At 38.1% G+C, this 18,141-nt stretch overlaps 1 protein-coding gene across 1 annotated transcript in view; it reads right to left on the bottom strand.

The window, feature by feature from the left end:
• LOC117303084 (procollagen galactosyltransferase 1-like) overlaps nucleotides 1-18,141 on the bottom strand; it is a 49,213-nt gene that overhangs the window by 28,636 nt on the left and 2,436 nt on the right. Inside the window, exons 2-3 of the mRNA XM_033787157.1 lie at nucleotides 2,768-2,996; nucleotides 1,078-1,212 (exon numbers count right to left, since the gene is read on the bottom strand). Of these exons, the coding sequence (XP_033643048.1) occupies nucleotides 1,078-1,212; nucleotides 2,768-2,996 (364 nt within the window). The remainder of the gene's footprint in view (nucleotides 1-1,077; nucleotides 1,213-2,767; nucleotides 2,997-18,141) is intronic.

The following is an 18,141-nucleotide window of genomic DNA, read 5'->3' as shown; positions in this document are numbered from 1 at the left end:
TGTTTTTAAATGCTCAAAAACGGCCAAATTTGATGATTTTTTTTAGGGACTGTTCTTCTTCATTCCTGGAAGACCGTTGAATTCATTTCTTAGTCTATTTTGTAGCCCAAATAGCCCAATTCGGCCGGTGTGTCCCTTTAACATAATTACACAACTGTTTTTTCTTCTTACTTTGTGCAGAAAACATCAGTGTAGCTATAAAATTCCAATTCACCGCTGTTCAGAATAAACAAATCCTCACATGTGTCAAAACAAGCATACATGTAGTCTGGTTGCAAACCAGTTGACTGCACAGCACGAATGTGCTATGTAGAGAAGAGAACCAGACCATGCAGATGTCTGATATGTGCACCGCGGACGGTTCCATGTTCCTCTATGGTTACGGATGTCACACGCTTTTGGGATCGGATAGAAGAAAATTCTTAGGCTTTTAGATGGCTATCGCATTGGCGTTCTTCCAACAGATAGGTATGGTTGACAGTTCGGACAAGAAAGATCTGAGCCAGGGTGTACCGATGGGTCCAAGATTCTTTTAAATCAAAACAACTCTAATTTAAAATAAATTTGTAAAATAAGGAGATAATAATCGCTTGTAGCAATGTAGCAAATATAGCAAATCTAGGGAGACTCAGGTTGGGAGCGTGTTCAGAACACTCCGAAATAGAGGAAGCAGCATGGTGAAGCTGCAGCATAGCATGATGGGTGGGCCCAATAGGGCACCCTCTATGGTTTTCATACTTTTAGTGAAGTTGCTTTTCGGCTAAAAAATATGCAAGAGTAGTGCTATTTGGATAAGTGAATAAAAAAGACTCGAGGAACAATAATATCCTGATATCTGGGGAATCAAACAAAAATGGAAGATCACCACATGACCTGGTTAACAACATAAATTAGTTTTTGAAGGATTGAAATTAACTTCCTTGACAAGACCACCTAGATTAAGTTAAACATAATTTCCATAAAAGGGCTAGATTACGTTCCTCATCCATCAGGAAATATTTAACACGCCATTAGATGAAAGCACTTTGTGACCCAGTATTAGTCCAAATGTAAAATCTACATTCAAAGTATAATTACCTTTTGATTCATGCCTCCCCAAAAGTTGGAGTACATTTTTGTTGATTCCAGCATTGGAGCTATTACTGTTTTCTGATGAGCCATTAATTGCATTAAAACATCTGGGTTTTCAAGAAAGTTATCCACATCAACAGCCTGTATTTAATGCAAAAAGATAATTAAAAATTATTATCTTAAACATCCCAAACGAAACCATGTGATACTGGATTTAACCGTAATCATTTTGATGATGTAAAGCATGTACATGTATGGTACTTTCTCAACATTGTGTTTTGGCCAACTAATTGTTTTACTAAGTACATTGTACATGTAGTTTTCTCAAAATCTTACAGCATTTGAAGCAAACCTTTCTCAAGGTAAGTTTCCACCTGGACCTTCTTTCAGTGTATATCCTTCCCCAAGCGTTTTTTAAATACCAGGAACTGGCATAATTCCTTTGTGTATGACTCACAATTAGCTTTTGCCCAGGGTTCTCCACACGCGGTTTTGTCCGGGCTCCGCGCCCATTCAAAATTCTCAAAATACCAAATGCTGCCTGTTCAAAAATGTAGCGCCTGGACAAAATCGCCGAGCGCCCGGGCAAAAAACTTTGGGGGAAAAAAAATGCAACAACTCAAACCATCATTTCAATGCGCTGGAGTAGATCGATCTTTTTGTATAGTGTGGAGCGACTGCATGGTACCCAAAAGAACCTGGCTATTTCTTAATGGCCCTTTACGTTAATTTTTCTCTGTGTCGCAAGGCATCCTGACTACATTGTTAGCCAATGAACAGAACCTTGCATCCGAGACTCAATAATTGAGTCGACCCCATGCTATCATGACAGATATTAATTGGATTTGTACATTGTCCATCAGGGGCCCGAGTTTGACAATTCTTTGAATGCTGAAACGAACAGGGTGGATTCAAAGATCGAAAAATACCCGCACGCAAATCTGAAACTCGCATTCCAAGTAGAATCTATCGTGCGATCTTGCACAAAAAAAATGTATCAGTGGTTTTGTTCTTGCTGAAATGATTTCCACAAAAATGTTTGCAGAATCATTCAATCTTGCAGGAATATTAGGGAGGTTTATCTGCACATTATGCGAGCAAAAAACGTGAACGTGAATGTCAGAAAACTGTGTCGTTTCTAGCAACGTCACCACTTTGGGCTTACACATGTATATTCATGTTCACGTATGACATCTGCACGTATGTACACCAAAGATTAAAACGTGAGGATTTTATTTTTAATTGCAGTCAGCAGTACATGTAAGCAATTTTGTTATAAATGCAACAATATATCAGAGCAGACAAAGACATTTGTTTTACAAAAAATCGACAGCCCTTGTATGACGGGAAGTAAAGGTCATACGATTTTGGGAAACTTTTAAAATATTGTCCCAATCTTAATCTATCTGATATCCAACTTTTAACATCTTAGCTTTCACATTCCATAAGTTACAGCAAAAAGCAAATGGTAATTTTTCAACTTTAAAAACCTTGTTATTCGACACCTGGTAACGTCAGCATGACGTTATGAAAACTATCCCTCTTCATATTGAGGTTTATTTGTCTGATGAGTTTCAAGGTTCAATTCGTTTTCAATCTTGAGTTATGCTGTAGTGAAGAGTTCTAGGGAAGAAGTAGATGGAGAACACAAACCTACTGAACTACATGGTAAAAAAACAAAACATGAAATACTTACAAATAAGTAATCCGCCCACTGTCTTCTGGCTTCTTGTAAAGCTGTTTGTCTCAACTGGATTAAATGAAGGAATCGTTCCTCAGGCCAATCAATTGGGCCACTTTCCCAGTCATATGCTTGCGGCTCTTCATTTACTTCAATATGAACATTGTGATAAAGGGATTTGGTTTTGTTCACCCAATCCAAAAGCACATTAGATGTGTTATCTATGTTGTGATCACTAGAGATCCTGAAATCAAAAGCCATAAAATTGAAGTCAAGTGGTGAATGATTCCAAACATTACAAATATGTGCCAGCGCTTCACACATACAGGCTAATAAGGGAATAAAAGGGTAGCGACAAGTTATTTAACGGCCGTTTAAAACAGGCAGGGTCGTTACCGGCAATGACCCTTCAAGGTTTTAAACGGCCGTTTAAGAATGAGTCACTACTCTTTTATTCCCATTCATAAATGTCTTTTTGGTTAAAAGGCGCGATCAAGTAAGAAACTGTGTAAAATTTATCCGTTTCCGACGTGCTTGAGCTCTGTACGTCCATGTGTTGCACTGTTATGACTGAGACGCTTATTTCCGACAGTTTCCGGATTCATTCGTGCGCGTAAAGTCTTGGTTCAAGACGTTCTCGTTTTCCTTTCACACACAGAGTGACCAACTCACCGACAGCGGCCGCATCGCCTGTAACAAGAAACGTCTTGCACTAAGATTAACCGGTTATAAACAGAGTCCAGCTGGTCATTATCAACCGTTTAAACACCCCCACGTGACGCGCTCTCCACCAATAGGAATAGCGAAACTGTCCGAGGTATTTATGAATGTACATTAACACCCGATTATGTTATCATGTCGTCACTGCAGTAGTTGCATCTAGTCGTAATAACTACATGTACAATGTATAATGAGAAATTAAAGGAACATGTTGCCTTGGATCGGACGAGTTGGTCTTTGAAAAGCATTTGTAACCGTTTGTTATAAAATACATATGATTAGAAAGATATTTTACAAGTAGAATATAATGATCCACACAAGTATCACTCGGAATTGCGTGGTTTTCCTTTTACCTCGTCAACTACCACAGTCAGCCATTTATGGGAGTCAAATTTTTCACTCCCATAAATGGCCGACCATCAAATTATTTTTTTTCCCTCAAAAACAAAGGTTATTGAATACTTTAAAAATACTATCCAAAATCATCAAACTGTGATGAAAGTGGTGATTTTTTTAGAACTAAGGAGCGTTTGGTATGACCATTGAATGTCAAACAAGGAGGTAAAATTGGGTAATTTATTGGGGATGGTGTGATCGTTGGTTGTGTCATTTGTCAGAAACGATCAGACTGATGAATGTTTTTCGTCAACTATGTTTTGTGACATGCATATTTAAACAAGAATGGTGTGTTGACAACACAAATGCCCGCTGAGATAGGAGTTGCTACACCAAGTCCTTTTTTGAGTTATTGTTTTAGCCAAAATGAGCTTAATATTTATCTGAGGGGCTCCAAAAACAATAGGCGTCTAGGGGATCCCATGACCAATCCACAAACCAAGTTCGGAGTTGATACGCCAAGTCCTTCTTGAGATATCGCTCGGACAACAATTCTTTTGTTTTAGCCATAACAAGCTTAATATTTATCCGAGGGGATCCAAAAACAATAGGCGTCTAGGGGATCCCATGACCAATCCACAAACCAAGTTTGGAGTTGATACGACAAGTCCTTCTTGAGATATCGCTCGGACAACATTTCTTTTGTTTTAGCCATAACAAGCTTTATTTATCTGAGGGGATCCAAAAACAACAAGCTTCTGGCATGTCTGGGGGATCCCATGACCAATCCACAAACCAAGTTTGGAGTTTATACGCCAAGTCCTTCTTGAGATATCGCTCGGACAACATTTCTTTTGTTTTAGCCATAACGAGCTTAATACTTATCTGAGAGGATCCAAAAACAACAGGCTTCTGGGGGATCCCATGACCAATCCACAAACCAAGTTTGGAGTTTATACGCCAAGTCCTTCTTGAGATATCGCTCAGACAACATTTCTTTTGTTTTAGCCATAACGAGCTTAATATTTATCTGGAGTTGATACGCTAAGTCCTTGAAATATCGCCTCGGACAAGGATGATGTGCACACACACACGCCCACACGCAGCTGTGTTTATGGTGTCAACCAATAACTTCTCTTTGTTCTCCAATTGTTTGGACGTTTATTTTTCAGACGTCCCCATTGGTTTTGTACACGAAATCGAGGACGTCCTCGGTGTGACTTTTTCCCGGATCCTTTTGTTATAACCTTCTCCAAGTCCTCGGTTTGAATGCGTAGACATGCCCGGAAGGACAAGGCAAACACTATATGCCCCTTCGGCTGGCTTCGTCGGCGGGGCATAAAGTGTCGTGGCCGAGCGGTTTAGAGCTCCGATTTCAAACTCTTGGGTTTTTTTTTGATCAGCAGAGTGTGGGTTCGGATCCCCAGCCATGACACTTGTGTCCTTAAGCAAGACACTTAACCATTGCTTCGTCCTTCGGATGGGACGTTAAGCCTTTGGTCCCATGTGTTATGTAACGCTTGAAAAGAACCCAGTACACTTATCGTAAAGAGAATGGGTTTGCCACGGTGTTCCTGGTCCGATCGGCAGCAAATTGCGCCACAGCACCTTGTACATGTAAAGCATTACATGGTGCTATCAGAATTAGGTCTCATATTTCAAACGTATTCCCACATCTTTCTTGCAGGAATTACTGTATGTTACAGCGCCAGGAGCGTCACTGTGTGACGAACATGTGCGCTATATAAGAAGCCACAATTATTATGATTATTATAAAAACCTGCAGTGACGTTTTTCATAAGTTGTTAATTTAAAAAACAGTATAACTAGAATTTAGTGTTTGTAGAAACAAACACAAGGTGTTCGGATATCGTCAGGGTCAGTGTTTGAGTCAATTAAATAAGCTTGTCAAATAGCTCGCCAAAATGCAAAGGTTTTTTTTCTCGATGTGTATTATGGTAATTTAGCATCAAAAAGGCTGTTGCTCGAACAACTAAAAATTAAAGGAACACGTTCCCTTATGTGGTGCCAAGTGTAAACTTATTATTTAACGCAACTATTCACAAATAATTCATTATTTAACCATTATTTAATCTTTGTTTACAAATAATCAGTTTTTCACAACACAATTATTTATATATATAGTCGTATGAAATCTTTCAGTTATATAAATAATCCTAATATACACAATTTCATTATTTGTAAATAATGTAGACGGATATTATAATTAGGGTCTCCGTTCTACAAACTGGAGTTAATTCGAATTTCATCTTGCACTGCTGTTTGACATGATTATTCCACTTACTGCAAGTACTGATTTGTACTTTTCAGATTGATATGATTGCAAAGATAAGATTATTAAAATGTTCACCTTAGTTTGTATTTGTGAATTACTCATGTTTGGAGCATTGTTAAGGTTCCAACAGCCGGTGTGGATGTTTTTGTATTGTCATTTATGAGCTAGCAACTATTAGCTCCCCATTTAACTGTTTACATCTGTTTTCATAAATATACAAGTCATTAAAAAAAACTTATTAAGTTTTTATTGATGACTTTTATATTTATGAAAACAGATGTAAACAGTTAAATGGGGAGCTAATATTATTTGTAATGTCAAAAGTTGCACTAATAGTTGCTAGCTCATAAATGACAATAAAAAACGCCCACACCGGCTGTTGGAACCCTTGATAATGTTCCAAACATGAATAATTCACAAATACAAACTAAGGTGACAATTTTAGCATGTGAACTTTTAGTGCACCCCAGTTAAAATCTAGGGACGAAGGCTTGAATCGTGTGGATTGATTGTTCAGACCATACGTGATTGTTTGGGGTTTCCCTCTATAATGGTTGCCTACCACATCTAAAACTGACATTTCTTAACCACTACACGAGTACCTTCAGGTATATGGCTCTTTCGAAAAAGATTTATAAAGAAAATGTTTACATGTGGTGGTTGTATATTTACAAACACTTGTTAGGTGTACACATCTAATTTTTTAAATCAAAACTTAACCCCTTTAATCCTAACATAATGTGTTTTATAAAATTGGTGGGATTTGAACCTACAAGGTTTGCACTGCTGGAGCAGATCTCTTACTGCTGCTAGAGCAGGGCCCAATTTCATAGAGCTGCTTAACGGTCGATTTTGTGCTTACTGGGCGCACTTAGCAAATTTTTCATTTCATAGCCTTGCTTAAGACAAGTCAAAAGGTCAAGAGAAGGTCACCAACATCTCCATTTTTATGAAGTACGTAAAGCTCTTTCGTATGATGTAAAGATTGACAAAATAGCTTTTGTGATTGAGGAAATATGAACTTATTAAATACTGACGACTGTAGAAGAGACTAACTTACTGAAAGAGGGAAATGTATTTTTGAAAACGCCTTGAACGCCACTATACAAAAGCATTAATGCGTACATTTCAGCCTAAAAGCCATTAGTTAACGCCTTTTTCAAAGCATTCAAAGCATTCTAAAGGCACTACATACGTACGTAAAGCCCTTTCATATGATGTAGATTGTCAAAATAGCTTTTGTGGAGAAGAGACTAACTAACCGGAAGGGAAATGTTTGTTGAAAACGCCTTGAAAACAGACTACGTACGTAAAGCCCTTTCATATGATGTATAGATTGTCAAAAAAGCTTTTGTGGTTGAGGACATAGGAACATGCATAATGACGACTGAAGAAAAGACTAACTAACCGGAAAGTAAATGTTTGTTGAAAACGCCTTGAAAACAGACTAAAAACGGAGCTATTTATAGGAGAAGAAAAAAAAATTAATACAAAAATTGAAAATTATTTGTTTTGTCGTCAAGTGGTCTCCCATCCAAGTAGTGACCGGGCCCGATTTTGCTTATCTTCAGTGATCGGACGGTAACCGGTGTTATCAACGCAGTATGGTCGTAGATAAAACCACAAAACGTACGTTTGAAGAAAACATATAATAAATTTGATTTGAACCAGAAGACAAGGCCAAAAAGGGGTCATGTCTGTGAGGCGTTTACTGAGTTTTTAATGACCTTTCCTATGATGTAGTGATTGTAAAAATCCCTCATGAAGATCAAAAGTTAAGATTTTTTGAAATAATAAACTTTGAATTAGAGTATCTCGTCAACTGATGACGTCATCGTGACGTAACAACTTTTGTATCATCTACTGGTTATTGTCTACCTGTGTGCAAAGTGTCAACGTAATGCAAGCTTCGCATCTATGCTTTTTCTTGCGGACAATCCACTCGGAGAAGAATATTAAAAACTAAACTAGACATAGAATTTTGGTTAATTACAAAAACACAGTGTTCGGTTGAACGTTACGTGATGTCGTAGTTCAAAAGAATTGAACCATAAAGATTACTTTTTCCACAAAGTGTCGTTATTTTATAGCTAAACTTGTATCACAATTTTTAATAACTCTTCTTTCTTCACAAATGCAACATATATGTTTGTGGAGATTGGCATCAGGTTTTCATTTGCAATTTATGGAAACCCTTTAAAAATTTAGCTCACCCTGCATGAGATGCTGTACAAAGATATGATAATTAACAGCGCCCTCTTTTGTTACACAAAAGAGAGCACAAAAGAGAGCGCTGTTTGGATTCCCCTAAAAATTCCCGCCATATGATTTTTACAAATTTTAACTGTTGTTTTATTAGGTGTTCGTGCATTTCAGCACGAACACCTATTGTTTTTGTTCCGTTTTTTTTTCTTCTCCATCTTCTTCTTCTTCTTCACATTCAACTCTTCTCTACAGCATAACTCAAGATACAAGCCAAACTGAACCTTGAAACTCATCAGACAATTGAACCTCAATACGAAGACGGCACAGTTTTCATTACGTCATGATGACGTCATTAGGTGTCAAATTACAAGGTTTTTAAAGTTGAAAAGGGACCATTTTCGTTTTGCTGTATCTCAACGAATATGAAAGCTATGATGTTCAAAGTTTTCGCATCTGATAGACCAAGACTAGGGCAACATTTGAAAAGTTAACGCCAAAATCGTACGACCTTAGCATCCGGGTCGTTACCCTGGGTCGAAGTTCACCTTCGGGTTTTTTTCGTCAAAAAATAACTTTCGAGCTTTTCTACGGAATAACTCAAGATTGAGATTGAATGGAATGTTGAAACTCAACAGATAGTTGAACCTCAGTATCAAGACAACACATACTTAATTACATCATTATGACGTCATCGGGAATTGAATTACGTTAGATCAAAGTTTAATATTTGTAAAAATCATAACTCAAAAACTATGATTCGGATTTTGACAATCTACACATCATCGTATAGATCATTAAAAGTTGGACAAATGCTTCACAGAACACGTAAAATATTTTTAATACTTCTGACAAAACGGAAAATGAAAATTTCATAAAATCTTATCGTATTCATGTTTTTAAAACTACTGATCATTTCAACGTAATTTTTGTTTCAGATTGTAAAACAGCAATCCCGCTCAATCTTTTGCACAGAAATAACAAAATTTGGACCTTTACATCAGTCGAAAAGGGACGTCAAAGCACCTGTTGACCCACGCGTTTACCCCATTTTGATCAACAACGCACGCTATGTACGCTATGCAGTGCAAGCGCCGAGTTTTTTGGGGGAATTCCCAAAAGTGCTCTCTTTAGTCCAGCGAAAGAGGGCGCTGTAACGTTTTTAGTAACATCGAGCGCTGAGTGAATCGCGGTGAATCGCAATAGTTGAGTAATAATGAACAACGTCTCACACCAAAACTACAAGTAGGAATACATTTGCATTGATGTTATAAGATACATTATACACCTTCAGATAGTCCATCACATAATTATAAAATGTTTACAAGTCATACATCAGCTGAAAGGTTTTAATGAACTAGTCAGGATCTACACAAATGAAATCAGTTTAAACTTGGCTTCTTGTTCAAACCAGAGGTTGAAAATAATTGGTCAAAGAAAAATAATTTCACAACCACACATTTGATTTTTTATATATTTATACGTCATTGGGTAGGTATGTAACAACTTAAGAAACGATACACAACATTGACTATTAAACCTTGACCTCCAGTTAAACAGGAAGATGCAGTTAATTATTTGAAAAAATATTACTCCAGAACCAGAAATTAGTTGTTTATTATCTGAACGTCGTCAGATAAGGCTTTGAAAAACATTACTAACGCTATAATTTGTGACCTGAAAAAATTGTCTTCCGGTTAAAACCGGATGTTTAAATTTTATACTTGAAAAACATCATAACATCTAAACCATACATTGGATTTTTTCAATCTATGCATCATCTGAAAGGTCTTAATAGACTTATCACGTGCTATACAATACGCGACCCTGTTTGACCTTGACTTCCAGTTAAAGTTGGAAATTTATATATAATGTTTGAAAAATAAAAAAATCCTAAACCACATGATTTGATTTTTATCATCTATACGTCAAAAGAAAGAACTCAAAAGACATCACCAACGCTACCAAGTGTGACCTCATTTGACAGTACCTTCCGGTTCAAAACGGAAATTGAAACTTTATATTTGAAAAAATCATAACTTCTAGACCAAATATTGGATTTTTACAACCCATCCATCATTTAAAAGGTCTTAATAAACTTATCACGCGCTACATAAAAAGTAACCCCTATTTGACCTTTTATCCGATGCAAACCGGAAGTTGGTGTTTAATTTGTAAACAAATCATAACTCCTTAACCAGTCATTGGATTGATGAGGTAAAATGTTGTCACCAATTCATTCACTCACTCACCACGAACACCTTGTTTTTGTAGTAAACAAAAACTGTACATGTACCTCTAGTTGTTATTTAATATTCGATAACGTCATTATGACGTAATTAGGGCTGTGGTGTCTTGATACTAAGGTTCAACTATCTGTTGAGTTTCAAGGTTCAACCCGATCTCAATCTTGAGTTATGCCGTAGATAAGCTCAAAAGTTGTTTTTTTGATGAAACAAAATATGAAGATGAACTTTGACCCAGGGTAACGACCGGAAGTTAAGGTCATACGATTTTGGCGTTAACTTTTCAAATGTTGTCCAAGTCTTTATCTATCCGATGCCCAAGTATGAACATCATAGCATTCATATTCGTTGAGACACAGCGAAAAGCAAATGTCGTTTTTCAACTTTAAAAACCTTGCCATGACATCATCAATGATGTCATCATTCCCAAAAAGTGGCGGTTTCATCTACCTACTATTGCCTATGTACATAGTAAGTTTTAAGTTTGTACAAGCTTTACTTTTGTTTAAAATTGCTGGAGAAGGTTCGCAGGGAAAGAAGACGAGGGAAAAAAAAAAAGGAAACTAGACATAGTGCTTTTTGTTAATTACAAAAACACGGTGTTCGGTTGGACGTTACGTGATGACGTGGTTCAAAAACATTGAACCATAAAGATGTTTTTTATACAATGTGTCGTTATTTTATAGTTAAATGTGCATTACAGATTTGAGAATCCCTTTAAAATGTTTTAGAAAAGTGTGCCATAATGCGATCGTTAATGCAAAGCCACTCCGGATTTTTAGGTTTAGTTTTTCAACTGAAAATCTTATGTCACGATAAAAAGCCGGTTCTAAACGAAAGCAAGGTCAAACACTAACAAACAAATTTTGTCGTGGAAAAGACCATAAAAATAGCTTATTGGTAGCATTTGTGATTCTCAAGATATAAATTTTCTAGCTATTTAATGTAATGACTTCATCAATGACGTCATCAATTCAAAAAAGGTTGTGGTTTTGGTGCGAGACGTTATCACTCAACTATTGTGGTTTTCCGCTCTGCACATAGCGCTCAATCTTTATAAAATCTTTATACCCAACAGCGCCCTCTTTCGTTGGACCAAAGAGAGCGCCGTTGGATATTCCCCTAAAAAAAAAAAAAAAAGAACAATAACAATAGTTGTTCGGCTGTTGGTCGAACACCTAAAAAAAAACATAACAAGAACAATAGTTGTTCGGCTGTTGGCCGAACACCTAAAAAAAAAAAAAAAACAGAACAATAACAATAGTTGTTGAAAAGGTACTTAACTTATTATGTTTTTAGTCATAATTAACAAGGACTTAGATTTGCAGTCCTCATGATTTGTCTTCATTGTGCACATGGTTTAAAATAAGTGCCCTTTCCAATAGTCTACAAATAGTCTACATACACATGTAGCATAGTTTGTGTTAAATTGTGATTTAGGCTACCAAAATCAAACCACATTAAAAAATATATCAAATTATGGCTTCATTGAACATGATACAATCATAGAGTAAGGACTACTCTATGTCCTTACTCTATGATACAATGTACAACATTGTACTTATGAGTAATTCAAAGGGTAGTTTTGAGATCTGCAGCAAAGATGATAAAAATAAAGTAAAACAATATTCCTCTCGTATGAAATGACAACTGAACCTTTCAAACCTATAATAAGATGAATTGAAACAAATATTCCAGGGCATTGTTTTAAAGGTCTGCATATTATCTGGATTTCCAACATGTTCTAGCTCACTGTATGAAATTAAGTTTGACCCAAAGCTTTCAAATTTAAAGATAATGGTGTCAACAGCCCTCCTGTGAACAAATAAGTAATGCTCTCTTCAGCTGAACATTTTTTAAAGTTTACTTGGCACATACTTAAAAACCAACCCCTCGATAAGAACTTATAAATGTAGCTATTAAAAAAAGCCCTTTTCACAAGAGTGCTGATCACCAACGTCCTTGGTTACGGGCGCCAACTGTCTGGCACCAGGATCATTTGCTACATTATTTCACAACAGCGTTTCACACGAAAACAGAATCGACAGACCTCGGCGGCAGCTTCATGCCACTCTTTATTAGGAACTGTAGTTTTGAATTTTGGGAGACAAAAACATAATTGAAATTAGTTTGACTTATCATGGATTTGGATCTTTCTGGCAGTTTTTTTGACAAACACACTGACCGTTCAATCCCTGTTGGGAACTGAAGACGTGCAGAAAGAAATAGAGGGAATGGTTCATTATAAACACAAAATATAGAAGGCTGTCTACGACACGCCAAATGGACGTATCTGGCAAACGGCGGAAAAAAAAACAGTACTCCTACATTAAAATCACTATCAGAACTTGTTTATGTTGTGTTCAGCTATCAATTCATTGTTGTGGTCATGTTTTTCTCCAAATAATTTTGCTACAATATGACCGAAAAAATTTGACCTTGATTCTTTGATTTTGAAATTTCCCCCTCTGTACTGGTTCCCGGCTATTAAACCAACACTAAAATCCAAGCGGATTTGTAAACCAGCGAACATCATGAACGATTGAACGTGGTAAAAAAATTGTGACGTATTACCCATGAAGCAACGAGAGTAAACAAAGATTACGCCATGTTACTCCGTGTGTTGTGTATGCGTTTTCATCCACACTATAGGCGTGCGTGTGTGCTACGAAGCTTTTTGTTTCTAGTGTATCAGATATAAATACTGCCGACTATTTGGTTGTTTGTGGATGCACTAGAAGTTTCAAAGTTTGTGTAAGAAGCCTGGATCGATTCCGAAATTTAAAGCTCAGCATCGAGATAATTCAGGGGGGTCTTCTACCACCAGGCCCCAGCCAGTGCTGCTTGTGCATGCTACGCAAAGAATGCATGCACAATGCACTGGTTCATTGTCAGCAGGGTGACAAGACATGAAAACAACTCCATCCGCAGCTGATGTGTAACCCCGTGTCATTGACATCAACCTCCACCAGCCGGAAAAGGATGCAGCAGTTTTTTTTTTGGGGGGGGGGGTTCCAAGGTAGTAGATCAACTTTGTTTGACGAAAGAATGACCTGTGACCAGTTTCATGGATCTGTTCACCACCAAATTCTGCGCTTATGATCACCGTTCTCTGCTTACGTCCAAAGGCTAAATTTCTGTGCTAGCTGTGTAAGTGTAGAATGCCTGGTACATGTATAAACCGAGTATGCACCCATGACCCGCAAAAGCCAAAATTCGCTGGTAACCTGTGAAACACGCTTGATGTAAGCACAGATTTCCCTGCTTCCGCAAGTGTTGATTCTTTGTTTACAGTAAGCAGATCCATGAAATTGGGCCCTAGCCTGTACACATTGATTTTTGGTGGTTTTTTTTGGTAGGGGCGGGGGGGGGGGGGGGGTTCCAAGGTAGTAGAATCAACTTTGTTTGAAGAAAAATTGACCTGTGCCCAGTTTCATGGATCGGTTCACCACCAAATTCTGCGCTATGATCACCATTCGGCGCTAACGTCCAAAGGCTAAATTTCTGCGCTTACTTTGTAAGCGTAGAATGCCGGGTATAAACCAAGTATGCACCCATGACCCGCAAAAGCCAAAATTCGCTGGTAACCTGTGAAACACGCTTGATGTAAGCACAGATTTCCCTGCTTCCGCAAGTGTTGATTCTTTGTTTACAGTAAGCAGATCCATGAAATTGGGCCCTAGCCTGTACACATTGATTTTTGGTGGGGTTTTTTGGTAGGGGCGGAGGGAGGGGGGGGTTCCAAGGTAGTAGAATCAACTTTGTTTGAAGAAAAATTGACCTGTGCCCAGTTTCATGGATCGGTTCACCACCAAATTATGCGCTATGATCACCGTTCTGCGCTTACGTCCAAAGGCTAAATTTCTGCGCTTACTTTGTAAGCGTAGAATGCCTGGTATAAACCAAGTATGCACCCATGACCCGCAAAAGCCAAAATTCGCTGGTAACCTGTGAAACATGCTTGACGTACATGTAAGCACAGAATTTCCTGCTTCAGCAAGTGTCGATTCTTTGTTTACAGTAAGCAGATCCATGAAACTGGGCCCTCGCTTGTACACATTGATGTGGGTTTTTATTTTATTTTTGTATTTTTTTTGGGGGGGGGGGGTAACCAGGGTACATGTAGTACAACCAACTTTGTTTAAGAACAGAATGACATGGTCTGTACACAATGATTTTATTATATTCTTTTAATGTACAACTTAATTTAAAATTTACAAAGAGAACCACAGCTAACTTGGTACGTAACATGGCTAAGGTTGTTTTTTTAGGGGGGGGGGGGCGTTGACAGGGTTGTATAGTTAACTGTTTTTGAAGACGGAATGTTCAGATGATTTTGCTATCACTAGGCAACCTTTTTTCAATTTTGATATTTTAAACTCAAAAATAAACTATTGTTGTTTGCAAATACATACATTTTGTGTGTTGTCGTTATTATGGAATGTACATGTAGGCTTCTGGGTTTGTTTTTTTTTTTTTATATTTCTGCTAACCAAGTTGAATGTTGTTACCATGTTAATCATAGTGTATTGTTGACAACAGGGGACAAGTTTATTGCACATAAGTGCTAAATTCATCAATTTGAACCACACACCTAATTTTATAAGCCATAGTAATTTACACTTTGTGTCTTTCAGAGGGGTGGGTGGTTCAAATAAAATTAATCAATTTGAACCACCCCCCCCCCCCTCTGAAAGACACAAAATGATAAATATACATGTACATGTATGCCTAAATTATTATGGCTTATAAAATTATTTGTCACTCTCTCCGGATCATTATAACTAGGAAAATTGTTACGACTGAAGACAAATAAACCAAAGCAAAGCTGCCTAATCCGTTGGTGGATACGAAAATCCTTCCACTGTTCTGTACATGAGGGTTTGGAAACGCCCTTCGTGTTGCTGCCCTCAAACATGATGTCAGTGGCAGCGGTTGAACGGCCAAGATAGTCCTATGCTCACCACTTGCTGATATTCAACATTGCAATATTTTCTGTAAAACAAAACAAAAGAATTCATACAAAAGTATTAACAAAAGAATTCATACAAAATTATTAACAACAGATTTGTGGTTTGCATGGTGAAGTGTCGATATTGTATGTGTGTACCTGAATTGCTTTAAAACTATACCCATGCCAATCCAAAGTAACAATTACATACATACATGTACTATGTAAAGAATGCTGTGAGATATTTGTGTAGATGCACATGTGTCAACCACCACGCAGTAACTTGGTGGAGAAAAACAACAACATAGCTTATCTAATGTACAATATCAGTTTAAATTGATAATGTATGAATTTTGACAATAAGTTATAAAACGCAAGACAAAATTACCCCTCCCCTCACATTTCTACTGACTAAGTGCATGTGTTGTTCACACACACGTATTATAACGTGAATGGAGGTAAACAAAAAACCTTGTCCATCATGTTCGTTCATGTTTTTATTTAGTCAAGGATAGCCTTCAACTATTTTTGGCAGCAGAAATAAACTGATCAAACGAAGCATCATTCAGTATAATTCATGAAACGTTTTGTGGCCTTACCAGTCTGTCTTTATAGCCGTCGATCATCAGGGTTTGGCTCATCGTCTTCGGCCTGACGATCATCATCCCCAGGCTGGTTAACTACATGTACTCATAACACGTCTTCGGCTTCTCTCTCGTCCGGTGAGCTCCCCTCATCGCTAGAGCCCTCACTTTCCTCTGAAGTGCCTCCCTGAGATGCCTTTTCCTCATCTATACTGTGGTTTTCCCAATACTCGCTGCCATCGGACATTTTCGCTGTTTTTTGTGTCGAAAAAATACAGCCTTAGTGTCCGATGTTATTCCACATTCAATGTACATGTACATTATATATTAAAATGCACGCACACGATCGACTTGACACACTGTGTACAGAGCTTCGGTACGTGGTGTGACGTCACACACTGTGTATGAATGGTTCGTGGGTCACCGGCTTTTGCCGAAACTGAGTTTTCTGGGTCGGAATACGCCGCACGAATTTGTGGGGTTTTTTTCATGAAGGAAAAGGTTTTATTGAATACTACTAAAATATCAGTCCTTATTTTACATTTCTTGAACAAAAATAGTAATATAGGCCTAGGCTATATCAATAATCCGTAGTACATCTTTAACTTGCAAGTGCAATAAACAGCCGTAGGAAAATATTTTCCAACGCACGCACATGGCTGGACAAATTATTTTACTTTTTACTATTTACTATCAAGCCATGATAGTCTATCAAGCTACATGTAAGTGATACGCTGTGCGCAGCTGTGGTGGTCCAGGACCTGTGAGCTTGTTTTGCACACAAATCATGCAACTCCGTCGCCCTTTTTGTTGTCGCATTGTTTAGATGAATTCTTATCAATCACGGATACTAGACCGGCAGCCCAGAGCACTTTGGTTAAAGGAACGAGGTACCAATATTTGAGTACAGGAACATTTAGTGGATAACCTGACATAGTCAGATATGGACGTCTGCCGGGGACACCCCCGCTGCGTTTGGCGCATGGACCCCCAACAAAGAGGCAAAATAATGGGCTGAATCAAACATTGTAGGTACCACATGAAACCAAGTGGAAATGGTCATTAACATGATGCTTACGTAGTAAAAAATATCAACCGTCAGACAAAGTTTCTGCTGTATTAGGCCTGCCAGACACTCCCTCCCAAAAATATTTACTGTACAAACCTATGGGTTGAAATTAACCAGGAGTAGTCAAATCAGCTCAGATTTACATGAAACTTTGTCTAACTGTTCCACTATGGCTAAAATGAACACACACCAAAAATTAAATCCATACTCCATATATCGTTTCCAAGATAAAGCCTCTTAAAATATGCTAAAACCTCCCCTTTTTGGAGCTCCACCCCCGCGACCGACCCCGCGCGTCATCGTGGTATTTTTTTCAAACTTTAGCCCGTAATTTATTAACGACACCAGCTGTAGAGGCTGAAAAGGCGTATGCTATTTAAGTTGTGGCCCTTGATTCATAATTTGGCTGCATTCGGCCTGCCAGACACCCCCTACCTCGGGGTTAAACATCGGAGGAACCACCTAAAACCAAGTTGAGATGTTGATGCACTATTCTTTATACAAGTAGTATCACCCGCCGGAATTTTTTTTTTTGCTGCATTGGGTCTGGCAGACACCCCCTCCCCCAGGTTAAACATCGGAGGAACCACCTAAAACCAAGTTGAAATGACCTAACACTTATTTTCTTAATACCAGTATCAACCGCCAGACAAAAGTTTTGCTGCAATGGGCCCGGCAGACACCTCCCCTCCCCCACCCCCACCCCATTTTGTATAGTAACAAGTTTTATTGGTCGTTTATTAATTTAATTCAGGTGGTTCCACCGATGTTTAACCCAGGGGGTGGAGGTGTCGTCCGGGCCAAGTGCAGCAAATAATAATTGTCTGGCAGTTGAAACTTGTTATTGGTCATTTCAACTTGGTTTCAGGTGGTTCCTCTGATGTTTTACCCCGGGGGTGGGGGTGTTTGCCAGGCACAATGCAGCAAAACTTTTGTCTGGCGGTTTATACTGGTAATGAATATTGTTATTGGTAATTTTCAACTT

Source organism: Asterias rubens, chromosome 19 (assembly GCF_902459465.1).
Source record: "Asterias rubens chromosome 19, eAstRub1.3, whole genome shotgun sequence".
In the NCBI taxonomy this organism is placed as follows: domain Eukaryota; kingdom Metazoa; phylum Echinodermata; class Asteroidea; order Forcipulatida; family Asteriidae; genus Asterias; species Asterias rubens.
This window is presented reverse-complemented; position numbering and strand designations above follow the sequence as displayed.